We start from the raw sequence: 15,506 nt of genomic DNA on the forward strand, positions 1-15,506 counted from the left end.
CCGGCAAGCCTTTTGCTCACAGGCGCGAAGGTTCTATCCTGCGATGCGTAGCTTCAGGCAACACCTGCTGCCGACGCTCCACCTGAAAGAAATGTACGCGAATAGAATATGAATTGGATGTATGCATTAAAAAATCACATCGTCTTAAAAAACACTTGGCCACCTGCGGTGCGTGCGGAGGGCGCCCTGTAAGGGCCATATCAGAAAAACTGAATATTAACAAGGACCTCGGCAAGTGAAAAATGGACGATCATGCTCGACATAGTCCCAGACACAGTCCCTTTTGGTGCGACAGGCGACCGTCCCGTGGGCGTTTCCTGTACGATTATCCCTTGGTTTGCAGATTGCCGATGCAGCCTTTTTACCCCAGGATGCATCTTCTGTTCAAGATATCCTGTAAAAATAGGACATTCTATGTTCGTTATCCAGTACGCAGTAAGATCTTGGTGGTACATTGCTTTCCTCTCGGTGAGTGGGTAGAGGTGTTGTTGTTTATCATCCAAACTGGAGAACACACCCTTCTACCTGGATTGCGCTGATAAGCGCTTATCGCTTAGGGGCCCGAGTGCTTAACGCCACGAACATTTGAGATATGAGTGGCATACGTCGTGTACATTCCTTGGTTTTTCGAACAATCTCCGAAATGCTGTCACAGTGGTCGAATATTCTTGTAACAGACAGCTTGCAAGCCGAATACCATTGTGAATATGTCCCAAGCGCTTCCCCTTGGAAGCATGTCCTAACCTTCCCCGCAACATGGATCGGGGTTTACGGCCAAGACGCAAAGTAAAGAGAAGTTGCAGCCCACATCGTTACATCTTCTTTCGTCTTCAAAAAAAGCAGCCCCTAAACATTGAAATACCATGCACACTGACAGGCATCGGCCACACATGCATGACCCCTTTCGCGCCCAGCTCTACCCTCCTCGCGGGGCCTATCGGACTGACTTCAATCCAGCGTGAGGTCACAAAACATTCGCAAGCATATCGCTAGCAGGTGAGCTGCAGTATGTAAGCAGCAATAGGAAAGTGACAGCCAACCGAAACGGAGACACCTGCCATAATGCGTGCTCATGTTACCTTCCACCTGGATACGCTTTACGAAACACGCAATGTCGCGCTGAGACTCCGGACGCCGCATCTACCACAACAAAAAGCGGTTCGGTTCCGCTGCCAGAACGAAAAGGTTCGAAACTACTAAGCGTCGTGCCCCGTGCAACAATTCCGATGAAAATGAAAAGTAATCGAGTGAAGGTTTCACGTGTGATGTGGAATAAATTGAGGTCCGCGCCTCATGCTTTGTTGTGGCTCGCGGCAGCTAATGCAATTAACAACCCTGCGGCTAATACGGACGTGTCCTGACTCCTGGCCGTCTACTTAACTCCGAGAACCAAGTGAAGTTATAGCCCGCGAACACCGATTGACTGATGCGAGCTGCTCTACTGTGCCACAACATATCCTGGCAGCGGTGCAGGTTTCAGAGGGCCATTACCCAAACACGTCCCCGTGCAGGATTATAATGGGTGTGCCTGTGCAATCTGGCCTCCACCGCCTACGCCGCCGAAGGTGGCCCAACCCAGCCACGACCAGATCCGAGTCCCAGCTTTTAGACATCGAAGGACAGACCAGCAATGATGCCCGAGGGCTGCAGAGGCGCCTTCGCTGTGACCTTGCCCTCCAGCGTGAGCTTCGGCTTGACGCTGTAAGGCGGCAATTTTTCCACACGCAACACATGGACAGCGCCAGTCAATGGAGAACGCGTATGATCATAGTCTGGTGATGCATGTATGCTTTGGGTTTTGGATTGGACAAACCGTGAATGAACGCCGTGGGACGCAGAGGCCTGTTAAAAGGCCGCATCTTGACGTCAGGATTGACGTCCCGGGAATTCGAGCCCGCCCAACCATCTTCAACTCACCCCGCGACCTTGCCCGGCTTCACCTCCGCCACGATCTTCAGGTCGCGTGCCTTGATACCAACGGTACTCTTGAGCGACACCTGCAAGAGGTTCAACAGACGGGGAAGCCGCCGCCATATATTCCCATAATGGTACTCCCCATTAATAAATCCGAAAACATTAAAGATGCAGGTCAAGCGAGAGATACCACAACCTACCTTGTTGCTCGGCTCCACCTCATGCGTCAAGCTGGGGCCAGCCGCCTTGCTGTACTTCACGCTCAGCTGCTTGGCCCAAGAGTTGCCCACCTTGGCAGACAGAGTGCCGACAGTGGCCTTGACGCCCTGCAGATATACCCGGGGCCAACCAGCCTTTGTCGCGAAAGCCATGCACCTTGCCAAGCTCACTACACCACAGTGCCCATATACCCATCACCGGTAGTAAGTAATCGCTCTACAGCAAAACTCACGGCCTTGGAATCGGTCTCGAGCTTCAGCTTCTGCTTGCCACCGTTGAACTCCACAGTTTGCTCAAGCTTAGCTGCAAGGTATACGTCGGTTGGGCAGAGACGTTTTTTCACAACCTCACGGACACTGTGGTGGCGATGCATCACGCATTCGGACGTACTCACGGCGCAAGCATGGCCGTACCATGACCCTCACTGTCGATCAAAGATGCAAGCTGGCATACACCGGCCCAGAGGGCCAGCTATGAAACGTGGATCTACATCGGCACCTAGGCAGCCATGGTAGAGGTACTTCAAAACCCACCTTGCCTACCAATACAACTTACCCAAGCGAGCCTGGAAGCAGTAGCTGGGCTCCACCTCCCAGGCAAACTTCTTATTCTTCACAACATGCTGTTTCCACTGCGTGTATCAGAGAGGCCACAAAGTTTTAGAATGGCTCGGCAATGTATGCCGCGAGCTGTTTGGGCGGCGCTGAATGTCTGGGCCAGCTGCTTGCTCGCGAGGGGCGTGCAGCGCAAGCGCGTTCAAGCTTCAGGTGTGGCAAATATAACAGGCCCTTGTTGACAAGTAGCAGGGCATCCTGAGACCCCAGAAACGACGACAACCTGGCAGACGCCATTCTTTCAGTAATATATTTGGGGATACTTGTACAAGGAAACATGAATATCATGACTCCTCAACGCTTATAATCATAATTATTAACATGGCAATATCACCTAATATGGACATCCTCTGACAGGTGTTGGCGTTACGCTTTCGGCACTTTTTGCTTACCTGGACCTCCGGCGACGGCAGCAGCTCTGTCTTCAGGCCGGGGACCTTCTGCTTGATCTTAAACTCACCACCCTTAAGCTTCCACTCGCCCTTGAGCTCAAGGTCCTACGGCCGTCAAAATTAGAGCTTGATCAGTCGTCTACTTATTTGGAAACAAGGATAAGGCAGACATACCTTCTTCACCACGTCATAGGTGATGCCCCAGTTCTTGCCATCGACCTCCACGTTAAGCGCATTTGCAGGACTCGTCAGCTTCAGCTTGACCTGGTGGCGGCCGTCATGTATAAGTCGTGATGATAATCTCTGTCACCCATATTATGACGATGGTCACCTACCCCAACGCTGTCCGCAACCTTGAATTTGCAAGAGGACTTTAGCGTCTTCTTGGTGACGTCATACTCAGCTCCCAAGTTCTTCAGATCCGCCATTATGACTCCAAGTATTGATGAATGGACTCGCAGATGTAATTAGGATCGTCACAAAGACAGCAATGTGCAGCGCGCTAGCCTTTTCAATAGTGAATCGTACAATTGTACGTCTACGCTTCCGTACCCTAACAAATAATCATGCAGGGATCACTGTGCGTCGGTTTGAAAAGTCGTGATATACACGTTTTGATCTCTCTTCTCCCCTTGGGCACTTCTTTCATAAAAACCTTGCTGGTTGTTTACGGGGAGACTTTTGTTTTCGTAACTTTAGCGCGTTTGGGCTTCCAATAACTTTCAAGCTTTTCCAGACATCTATGAAATTATATAAGGGACCAAACAGTGCTGGGTACATGTTGAGGATGCTCTCGGCTGGGAGCTAGGTCGTTGATTTAATGGACGAGGCATATATCTACGTGGAAGGTAATGAATTGCAAAATGTAACTATGATTGCGTCGATGCGCCACATACTTGCGATCATGCTGTCGAGCGCACCAACCAGCATATTTTTAACAGTGCTGAACGCGGCTGCGTTATGGCTAAGTAGCAGTACCCGTGATGCCTTATAACCGTAACTTTGGCACGACAGGAGCGCAAACGGCGTCCAGGCCTTCACCTCCTGGTACGGGTGAAGTTAAAGCTTATTTGCTTGGGAAGGACGAATCTCTGCTACAATGCGGCCGCACCGGGCGCGCATCCCGCGACTGGGCGGCTCCAAAATGCTCGAGCATGGCCACCGTTGGACTGGTGGCGTCGTCTTCTCCCCTGGCCCTCCAAGGTCTGGCAGCCGTGGAGGTCTGCGATGCCGGGGATCAAAGTCACGAACAGCGAGCCATCCGCCGTAGCCTGGAGGACAGTGCCAAGTCGCGTAGGATGGCTGTTTACGACGGTGCCAGTGTGTCGCGAGCACGGGTAGCTTGCGCAGCCGATCGGGTACGTCTGGGCCTCGAGGTGTTGCGCGGAGGTTTGAATGCGCTGCGTGTGACGCGCATCCGGATATGCATGTATACAACCGAACACCTGGCCTGGCTTCCGACACTCGCAAGCCGAGAATCCAGAGCAGCGCGAAATCAATTGGGTGACTAGTTCCCGTAGGAACGAATAGATGTGGTCCAAGAACTTTACCTGTCTAGCCGGCGTCAAGCATTCTTTGCCTCCGTATGCCATACGGACAGCAGTTGGCCGCTAAATGGCCCACCTTCTTGCAACTTTTTAATTTGTGCCGTGCTGCCGGGGATACGTGCGATGCAGCATGAATCTTTTTTCGGCTAACCTCGTTCTTCTGCATGTAGATCGCGCAGACGCCATGACAGCACGGCCCATATATGCATGTATGCATGCCAACGACCTACCACAATGATGCAGGAATTACTGGCAGCAGCTCAAAAGACGGACATCCGGACCGTCAAGGTATGGTGGAGCGCTATCCTGTTGGGAAACTGGGGTTGGTATAGGACCAGGTAGGCCCCCACCTTACGGCCAAAAGGGCCTTACTTCTGATGACGTGGCTAGACAAGCTTAACGAAGTACCGCAACCCCCACTGGGAAGTCCATGGGCCTGAGGGTCAATAGGGCCCCGCCTATTACAGCCAACACCGTCGGGAGTGCACCCGGAGTCGGCGAGGCGAGTAACCGCGTGACCGGGGCCGCACTGGAGCACCGGCGGGCGCGTGTGTTGTTGGGGGAGTGTACAGTGGGCTGTGGGAGTACACCGGCGGGGAGCAACAAGAGCATCTGCAAGGCTAACGAGGGCAGTCCTGTGAGGCTCCGTGCTCGCGTTAATGGCTCCTAATGACTGACATCCCCGGTACAGCGGCGGCGTCGGTTGCAGGCCGCTCCCTGCACGGCCCAGCAGCCAGCGCTCCGTGTGCAGTCAAGTTGCAGTGTCACTCATTACCCCTCGTCGTCCGTTTCCCATCGTACACAGTCCATGTGATATTGCCCGGCCTGGCTGCACGGCCACAGGGGTCCACTTTGGCTTTGCACCTTAGTCGCCCGTGCCATTCGGTCTTGCCCCTGTTTGACGTCGGTAGGTTCTTGGAGAGGGCGCCTTCGGGATTGTGGACCTGGTTCGCGTGATTACACCGGCAGGGCAACTGCTCTGTGTACGGAAGAAGCTTCTCAAGGTACGGCAGTGGCCGTGGCACCAATCGGGCGGGGAAAGGTGCGGCTGGCTGAGGGGCTTGCAGTGAAAAGCGTGGTCTCTTGCGAATACTGGATGGCTTGTTGATTACTCACCCACCTGCGGCGCGCGAGTACTGACTTCACGACCTGCCTTGGCATTACATGTTTGCACACACGCGTACTCCTATGTCAACGGTGACTCTGGCCACTACACGATTGCTCACACCGTACAAGCTGTTGGTGCGGCTGCTGGCACGCGCAGGCAAGCGAGTCTAACAACAACGACCCCGCCAGGGAGGTGGAAGCGCTGGAGGCATTACGAGCGAGCGGCTTCCTGACTCAGTTGTGGAGCTCCGTAATGGGACTGTACGACTACACCTTGCTGTTGGAGTACTGCCCGTACGGCAGTCTGGAGGGTTTGCTACGGGTGCGTCGAATTGGAGCCGTGGCCATTGGGAGCGTTTTATAGCACGTAATGTTATATGCAATATGTAAATATTCGACAAGGTATCGCCGTGAGTGCTGTGTGAGCCCCCACTACCACCCGGACGGAGCCCGTGAGCAAGTAGCGAATGAACCGTGACACATCAGGGCTGTGACACCGGTGTGTGGGATGACCTGGGTGGCGATGACGATGATGCGGAGGGGGAGGAGGAAGAAGAGGAAGAGGAGGAGGACGACGACGGTGCGCTCCCATGATGATGATGATAATGATGACGCAGATGATGATGATGTTATTGTTCTTCCGGTGTTCCTGCTGCGGGTTCTGTTTCCGCCCCTCGCCGCAGGAGGTGTCCTGCCGCCGCAGCGCTACTGGTAACTCCTGCCTGGACTTTGTGGTGGTGTCGCTGCTGAGGCTGGAGCGGAGGGCAGGGCTGAGCGAGGTGGGTCCAGGAGTAGTACGGCGCGGAGGGGCTGGCACGCCGGGGCGTGGACAGTAAGGGATGTTTCCTTGCGACTTACATTACATGCGCCCCCCGGAAGGACCCAAATGACCTTTCAGGGGGGTGGGTGTTCTCCTTTGTGGACAATCCATGCACTTACTGACGATGTCTCCTACGCGAGTGTAAAGCTATACACGGGTTATAGGATCTAAAATCGTACTTTTGCCGTCGCCAGTGCTGCTGCTCCGTACAGCAGGAATCCAATGGTGAGTGCCGGGTGCTGGCATGTTATTAGGTGGTGCTAGTGGTGGTGTGTGTTTTCCTGCGTGCCGCGGTGCCTGGCGCCGCTCCTAAGGGCACCCGGGACCCCTCATACACCACCTTGTGTGCGCCCACACGGTGCACCGCAGGACGAGGCGCGCTTCTACACCGCCTGCGTCCTCATCGCGCTGGAGGTAGGCCAGGGGAGTTGCGGGTCAGCCTGGCTTGGGGTGGTGTGTGTGTGTGTGTTTGTGTGTGCGCGCGCGTGTCTGCATATGACTCTTTTTCCTGCAGAGACAGGCGTACACATAGCTGCATGGTTGCATTATATCTCCAGCACGGCGTTTGACATTTTAAACGATGCTCCGCGACACATACACATACACACAAGCAAACACACGCGCGCGAAAACCTACATCCGTGCGCACACGCACACAGACGTCCGCACGGCCATGTAAGGTGCCGCAGCTCTGTTACCGAAGTTACCGAGCAGCAGTGACTGTCTCCATCCCGACATCGCCTACCGCCCTCCAGGGCTCCAGCAGTTTCAAACTTCTAACGCCGACAGCTCATTTCTCATTTCCTTGCACATGATGCCCCGGGCCCCCGGGTGGTGATGCCTGTTGCTCCGTGCGGTGTTCTCCCCCCTACGTGCGCTGGCCCGCGGTGGTTCCTCACCACCCACAGGGCCCTCACAGGACCCCCTCCCGGTCACCACCCCGGTCATCCTAAACCTCACCGCGTTTTCTGCGTCCCCCGGTGCGCTGCGTTCTCTCGCCGACCCCACGTCCTCCCGCTACCTGCCCCGCTCAGGACATGCACTCCCGCGGTTACGTGCACCGCGACGTGAAGCCCTCCAACTGCATGCTGGCGGAGTCGCGCTACCTCAAGCTGGGGGACCTGGGGCTGGCCAAGCACCTTGGGGCTGGCAGCAAGGCGCATTCGCACGTGAGTGCCTGAGAGTGAGCGTGACAGTGGCCTCATGGGAACAGCCTCTCGCCAGCCTCAGGGGTGCAGCCAGTGATGTTCGGCCCGGTCCGGCCCTAATCCGCAGGGGGTTGTTCGCTCCCGCCTGCCAACCTAATGGGGGGCGTCATGGGCGGGTGTGTGGATGATGGGGCCCTGGGGGATATTTCCACAACGCCTACCCCGTGTGACATTGTGCACATTGGACCCCACACGTGGCCCCCACTTGACGCACCCCCCGCAGGCCGGGACGCCGCACTACATGGCGCCGGAGGTGGTACACGGCAACAAGAACGGATACAGCTTTTCAGCTGACATGTGAGCAAACACCCTTCCCCCCCACACACACACGCGCATGCATACACACATGCATACATGCGTACATGCAGACCCCCAGTTCGCTCTCTGGAAGGGCAGGCAAAGGTCTCCCAGGTGTTGTGGGCCCGGTTGAGCCTATCGGAGAGAAAGCTGCGACATGATATTCCTTGCGGAGTTTGGGAGGTCATGACTTGGGCGTGGAACAATATAGATCATGCCGTTTTTACGCGCAGACCCTCTTCTGCACTCCTGGAGCAGTTTGTGCTTTTGATGGCGGTGCTTATTTCCCTTATGGCCTTCTGCATCGTATCGTCCTCCTTCAAGTGGAGCGCTACCTGGGTGCTCTATTTTATAATTATCATCACGTTCATCCAAACCGCTATCAATCCCACACCCTTTTCGCAGATGGTCCGTGGGCATCATGTTGTGGGAGATGGTTGACGGCACCCTGCCCAAGTGGGCGGCGGTCAGCTGGTACTGGACCAAGACATTGCACTGCCCGGACACGTTTTCGGCGGAACTCAAGGTGCTAGGCGAGAAGGGAATGAGGCGGATGCGGAAGGAGTATGCTGTGCGGAATAGTCCCCTTCAGTCTGCGCAGGGTCTGAATTCCGGACTTTGCACGTTCTGCCGCCTCGCCCTTCCTCCCCACCCCCTTTAAACCCATTAACGTTTCCCTTCCATCACCTCCCCTCCACCTCCGGTTCACAGGACTTGCTCAGTCGCTTGTTGGACAAGAGCCCTCGTGAGCGACCCACAGCTGTAGACGCCCTAGGACACGACTGGTTCCGGAGCCTGGACATGGCGGCACTCAGGGCGCAGACACTGACAGCACCGGAACCTGCGGAGCTGGAGGTGGGTTGGGCGGGGCCTGGGAGATTGTAATGTTGGGAACGGATGATGGGGGCTTGTGGGGGCGAAGGGGGTGCAGAGGGGGTCAATTTGGAATGCAAGGTCATTGTTGTTGGAGGTTGTGGTCCTGTCCGGAGGACACGGCGCCCTTTTCCTCCCATACCTCCACCATCCAGATTTACCTCCACGCTGCATACCATCAGTTGTTTTCGCCCTTATCCAGCTCCCTAACTTCCGTCCCTTACCACCGCCTCAACCTCAACACCCCGTTACGGCAGAAGCTGTTGATCCATGCTCGCGGCAGTGACGGCGGAAAGCGCAACAGCTGAGCGACCAGCTGCTGCTACAATAAACCTTGCGACTTGGCTAGAGCGGCCATCCACGTCCACATCCACGTCAATAACAGCACCGGGGCAGCAACACGTTTCTTCGTTACCGAGTCCGAGACCGACCTTAGGGTTTCTGCAATAATCTCCGGGCCGGGAGTGGACCAGGGGTCTCTTTAGCGATCCTCCTTACCTTGTTACCTGGTACAGGAGGTGGAGTTTCGCCCTTAGCTAGGCAGAGGTAGAGGTGGCGAGGGAAAGGCGCAGCTGCTCCTTCCTACGCGCGTCCCCGCTGCACGGAGGGTGCTCTCGCGTCCCCGCCTGCTGCAGAGCGCGGGGCCTGGTGTGGCGCGGCCTGCCTGGGTCTGATCTGATGTGGTGTGCTGTGCTGCGGTGTACACCCTTTTGCCCTCAGTAGGGAACACATCCGCTGGGGCCCCGCTTGTGAGTGCATGGGGTAAGGCTCTGGTGCCCGGGGTCTCCAGTCGTCCCCTGCCCTTCCATATACCTACCATATAAGGAATGTGGGCCCCGGGTAGGCCAGCAGGGTCCAGCGGCCTCTGGCACCTCGGTCTGACTGGCCCCCCAGGGTTGTTCCCCCTCGGGGCAGCTGTGACACAACACAGCTGCTGTTTGTCGGTCTCAGTGGTTGCCAGCTGTCGCTCCCTCCCCCCCTTGGTGTCTCGTGTCAGCATCCCAGGCTGGGTGCTTCCCTCTACCTCCCTTCCCCAACCCACCCACCTACCCACCAAGGCCCCATTCCGGACTACGGTTCGGTGGGGAATGAGCGAGGGAAGAGAGGGAGAGAAAGAAATAACGAGGGGTGTCCTTGTAATGCAAAGAAAGCAGTTGAAGGAGGGGGCGAGCGCTTGAGACAAAGTGCCCCCAAACCCCCCTCGGTTCATGGGTGTTGTGGTGTGGCCAGTGTGTGTGTAAACGTATGTGCGTGAGGCTTTTCCCCACAGGGCCATGTCTTTTAAAACGATTTTCATAAAGGTTATAACAGCAAGACAGGAGGTACGCGGCGCCTCGGACGGTAGGTTAATCGCCGAGGACTCGAGCCGCCGCGCCTCCGGGGAACATGGCACCTGAAAGCGCCTGGGGGCCGGTCTTGGGCGAGTGTGCAGTGTTATTTTCCTTGAACAGACGTTGAGAACGACCGTGATGCCGATGCTGATGATCATAATAATGCGGATGGTAACGTACGTTGTGCTTCCTAGTGGGTTTCTTCGCGTTGGGGAGCAAAGGTATGTTACAATAACAGATCTAGTAGACATAATAGTCGTAGTAGAAACAAAAAAACTGTTTTTAATTCATGCCAAACGTTCTTGGTATGGTGGTGTATGCTGATGATGGTCGCGGCGGTGTATGACGGTGGTGTAATTGACAGCATGCGGTATGTGGTGGCGTTGAACGGTGTTTTGACGGTGCTGGATAGACTCACTGTATTGGTGCGGATTTTCCGGACACGGGGCCCAGACTGCTAACTTCGTGGATAGCGTCAGCTGCGGCAGGTAGTCGAGAGCACCCTCCGTTGAGATTTGCGGTTGTGGTGGGGTTGGGCGTATAACCCCCTCTCTCCAGGTTCGCAGGAGGAGCCGGTGGGGGCTGTTAGGAGAGATATGATCGACGTGACAGACATTGCGACTGTTCTGTTGTGCTCTCGACTGACTGGACTGGACTGGAATTGGGAGCTGTGTGCTCCCGTCTGACGGTCTCCTAATTGCGCGGTGCTATGAGCCAGGAGGCGGCGCAGCGGCATAGTCCAGAATAAGGCCGAAGAAGCTGAGACGCTAAGAAAGGAGCGCATGCGGCTTGCTGCCTGGCAGTGGCAGGGTTGGATCTTGCAGGCTGGCTCTGTTGTTGTTGGTACTGCTGCCCAGGCCAGACCAAGGCGGAAAACGAGGTCAGGGGTGTTATTAGCTGCGATGAAGGGGGTTTCGGCACGCAGCTGGCTTTGTGTGTTTTAGGAAGGCGCGCGGGCTTTTTCGCCGCCGACCGTCGACAGACTTGCAACCTTGACCAACGGCTTCTGCAGTTGCCGCCCTAGGGCGCCAGGTCATGGTTTTGGGTTAAAAACCATTCTTTCTGCACCAAACCGAGCAAATGCTTGACACTGTCAAGAAGGATGATGGCGTCGGGGGCGAGCTCCAATCGCCTCATCCTCGACCTGCTGATAACAGTTCTGCTTTGCGCGGCATGTCCTGTGCGTGCGTGTTTTTATGCTTGCGTCCAAATGTATGTATGTGTGTATTGCCGTAAGGACCATGTTGTCCTGGAGGACCGTGGAGGGGTGTGTGTTTGCTTGCGGATGACACAACCGCGTGTTCTTGTTCAGTAACTGCTCAGCACTCCTCGGAAGGGGGGGTTGCTTGGTAGTTGGTTGGCGGTTGGTGGTTAGCGGCGGGATGGCGGCTGGGCCAGCAGGCAAGGACGAGACGCATTGCCACCGTCGCCAACCTTCGCGCCCCTTCGCCGCGCGGCCGCTAGAACTGCAGCCGTAGAGCTGCCTGCCACCGTCGTGGCGGATGGAGGTACCGCATTTTTAAGAAGCAATCGTGATCAGTAGCAATGATAAAAGGTAATGAATGACATTGGTAATGAATTGTCCTGTGTTCGTTCAAGAGCCTGCATTTCGTTCCGGAGCAACAAAGGGGAGGGGTTAATGGGGCGAGGGATGAAGTGCTGCATTGCTGCAGCAGACCAGGAGCAGCGGCAGCATAGCGAAAGTGCCCGCTATCATTGCGCACTTCCTGTTGTGAGTGAGTGCTGTTGCGGTAAAGCGGTAGAGGTGGCGCTAGGAAAAGGCGAGAGGCTGTTCGCGGAGCAAGGTATCGGAGCCACCTTTTTTGTGTGCGTTGTTTTGTTTGCTGCCTGTTGGACCGGAGACGTTGAGCCGGGTTGAGCACGGGAACAATCGCTGAGGCGGAGCGGTTCGCCGTGTCGGGCTGTATATGTTCAGTTTCTTGGATGCTATGGTTTCCTTTTTTCTTGCTTCGCTTTCATATCGTGTATAGTGAAGCCTTTTCATGCTCCACCTTACGTACGCCAGAGGACGGCGGAACATAAAGGCTCTGCCTCCTAAATGGATTTCGCAATCAGGGCTGATATAGTCAGGCACCACTGGTAACGCACACACCGATTCCCCCGGAGGATCCGGAATCGAGACCTGTCAGGTTCGAAAATCCTACCGATGGTGGAAGGTAAGAGTGGCCCCTGGTCGATGGACGGTGGTGACCTGGGATAAAGTAGACCTGCGAGCTGACCAGGAACGAGTCGAGCCGCCGTCAATCCGGCAGAATCCGTTGGATGCCGGTAGTGGGTGCTGAACCTGAGCAATCCACTGAGAAGTCGGCTAGGGTGACTAGATGAGGGTGCCCCGTAATACCGAGGAAGGCAAGGGTTTCGCAGGGTACATGTCCCCCTGTCCCACACATCATAGTATGAGAGATCGAGTCCAGCCTTGAAGTGAACGTCCTCCCTTGGAAATCTCCTTCGCAAGCCAAGTGGGTGGCTCTTAAATTTCTCTTCCCACATGCTGCGTTGTGGTTATCATCTTCGTGCGAAGAGCTTTACAGAAGATATACGGAAATGCACGGTTGCCCGTTCTGCACCGCCGTAGTTGGGTTCCTAAATTAGTTCAGTAGCGGGCTACAGATCCAGGGGCGCACTCAGGCGCGGGCCTTCCCATGGGCCTTGAGGATAGCCCGCCCCGCAGCTCGAACTTAACGGCAACAACTGTTTAACTGATCATCTTCGTCCGCTCTGTGTTGCATCGGACCGTTTTCCTATGCCGTCCTTTTCACCGCCAGCATCTTTTCCATCCTTCCGGGGGCAGTTACAGCATATCACTGCTAGGGAGACTTATAATCCGGTTGGCTTTGATACTAAGGCATTAAAACTGTTAGGTTGTTGTTTAAACGGCGGTTCTGAGCCTTCACTGCGAGCCGTAGGGGCTTCCACCTGCCATGGCATCATCCGCGCCTCGACGAACGCGGCTGCAGGGCGTAATTTCATCTGCTATCGGAAGCGACAGCTGGTCCACCCTGGATGTCGCCATGGCTCAGAGCCGAGAAGCGGACCGGTATGAGCCACGGAGGGCGCTGTTTAGCGTTGTGCACGTAGTATACTCTCACACAATTAACCCGGTTTGTGTTTTATGCAGCGTCAGGCGATGTGCCCTTGGGGTTCTTGATTTTCAGGCATAGAAGCTCGGTAGCCCGCTCTAAAACCAACAACATTTTTTTACGTTTGGGTTTTCAGTTGTTGGTCTGGGCGAGGACGAGTTATCTAATCCGTGCTGAGTCAGGCCCTCGGTAGCGCTTTTGCGTTGCAGTGATGACCCACGGGTCATTAGCTGTTGTTGCTGTTGCTGGTTCTTTTTGCGTCGCGTCGCGTACGCAGCTTAGAGACCAACACATTTGAAGCCATAATTTGGCTGTATGCAATCAACAAATTCGTTATTAAAGATCCGATCCCGAAAGCATTGTTGGTGTATACGCGAGCGCACAACCCCACAGGGTTCGCGGCCCGATCGCACAAAACGAAAACCGGACACCACAGGGTCCCTGCGGGTCATGCCGGCTTGAACCGGTGCAAAGTTGGGACTGTCATCCGCCCAGTAGTCGTGGCGACTCTGCACGTGCAGTGCGCCAGCGAGGGCATGAGGAGGGCACGGCGCAGCGTCCAGCTGCCCACCCCTGTCAAGTCCTCAGCCGCCTCTAAATTACGCACGACTTGGGGATCTTCCTTCTGGGCCTTGTACCCGTGATGTTATGCCCAACCCTGTGAGGCCCTAAGGTGCCGACATCCCGCGATTTGTGATTTCGTGCATGTCCCCGTGCCTCGGCGGGTGTTGTTGCCCCGCTGCATGGATCGGGTCGCTGCCAGGTATCACAAGAACCGCGTCTGCAGCCGCAAGCTGCTTGCCGCGGCTGGCGCGCAGGGCCAGCTGCATCACGAGTACGGCATCTATTTGGGCAAGGGTGCCGTACTTACACTGACGACGGCGGACGAGAAACGTGACGGCAGGGAAGCTGACGGCGGTCATCATCCGGCGGTGAGTGCTGCTCAGCATAGTGTAGTGCTGCTCGGCATATTATTGTGATGCTGCCATTTGGTTTGGGCTACGTTGCGACACACTTGCGGCGAACAAGCATGGGCTATCGCATTTGGCGGCTGTGGCACCGCGTGACGGCATTGTTGCAAGGACATGGTGACAAGCCTTGTGGAGCGGCCTCGTGCTTTTTGACAATCTTCATCAGCGCCCTCAGCCGGGAGGAACCTTTTCCCTGGACATGTACATACATTGCCGTGCTCGTCCCACGCATGTTGTGTCGTGAAGAGGGGCTCTTTGGAGCGGCTAACGCACAACCCAATATAGAGACAGATCGCGTGAAGACAGCAAACCAAATATGACTTAACAACAAATGACAGAGTCAGCGACATTTAGCGCTCCTGCACTGCCCCGCGCGCCACGCCGCCTTCGCAGCCAGGCGACGTACGGCGGCAACCTCCTGAGGTCCGTCTGGTCCACTTGCTTAACTTCTCGCGGCCAGGTTTAAGGGCTTCGGAGCTACCTGGTGTAGCTGAGCTCCCGGAACCCGTGCAAATAGAGTGGTACGACACAAAGCGGGCCTCCGCTGATGTCCGGCAGCTGGCCTCTCGTGTACTGGGGCCCCTGCCGCCCGACTTGGTGGATTCGTTGCTACCGCTGACAACGGATGATGGAGCCGGCCTCACCGTTGCCGCCGAGGTGGCGTCGTACACTTTCGCAGCCTGGGTAGCGGGCTTGCCGCTGGAGCACCCCGCGTTGCCGGCCGCAGTGGCGCCGACGACACTGCCACCGCCGCAGACGGCCGCTGGCGGCAGCTGCGGCCATGCCGGCATATCTCCCTCGTCCTCCGCCCGTGCTTCCGCCGCCGCCGCCACCGCCGCCACCGCCGCAGCAGCGCCCGTCAGCCACATGCGGTTGTCCGTCGGGCTCCGCCGCCTCTTCCGGCTCTTCCTCCCGAGCAAGCGGAATGGCCAGGGGGCAGCGAGGGTCTGCAAGGAAGCACTGGATGGCAGAGCCGAAGGCACACAGGGACCAGCTATACTTCTGGAAGAGGCGTGGGCGGAATTTGAGCGACGAGTGTTGGCGCGGGACGTTGCGGTGTACGGCACTGAGCTGGAGCGGAGATGGCTCGCGGAGCTGAAGCTGCCTGCCTGA

The 15,506-nt window shown here is 56.2% G+C and overlaps 2 protein-coding genes across 2 annotated transcripts; one reads left to right on the top strand and one right to left on the bottom strand.

Moving 5' to 3' along the window:
• Window positions 1-699: 699 nt before the first annotated feature.
• Window positions 700-3,615, bottom strand: vop1 (bifunctional sensory photoreceptor). Its single transcript, XM_002953811.1, has 8 exons — window positions 3,475-3,615; window positions 3,314-3,403; window positions 3,140-3,244; window positions 2,689-2,764; window positions 2,366-2,436; window positions 2,115-2,240; window positions 1,918-1,997; window positions 700-1,699 (listed from the first exon to the last, which is right to left on the bottom strand). The coding sequence occupies exons 1-8, from the start codon at window positions 3,565-3,567 to the stop codon at window positions 1,606-1,608; spliced, it is 735 nt and encodes a 244-aa protein (XP_002953857.1). The 5' UTR covers window positions 3,568-3,615; the 3' UTR covers window positions 700-1,605.
• Window positions 3,616-4,293: 678 nt separating this feature from the next.
• Window positions 4,294-15,506, top strand: VOLCADRAFT_118479 (uncharacterized protein; the record flags this gene model as incomplete). The annotated part of the gene is made up of 13 exons (XM_002953747.1): window positions 4,294-4,497; window positions 4,930-4,974; window positions 5,598-5,690; window positions 5,951-6,115; window positions 6,477-6,572; window positions 6,983-7,027; window positions 7,647-7,781; window positions 8,044-8,117; window positions 8,523-8,583; window positions 8,829-8,972; window positions 10,049-10,071; window positions 14,186-14,354; window positions 14,787-15,506. 13 exons carry the CDS (start codon window positions 4,294-4,296, stop codon window positions 15,504-15,506), a joined length of 1,974 nt encoding a protein of 657 aa, XP_002953793.1.

The sequence above is a fragment of the Volvox carteri genome (genome assembly GCF_000143455.1).
Source record: "Volvox carteri f. nagariensis unplaced genomic scaffold VOLCAscaffold_38, whole genome shotgun sequence".
NCBI classification, from domain to species: domain Eukaryota; kingdom Viridiplantae; phylum Chlorophyta; class Chlorophyceae; order Chlamydomonadales; family Volvocaceae; genus Volvox; species Volvox carteri.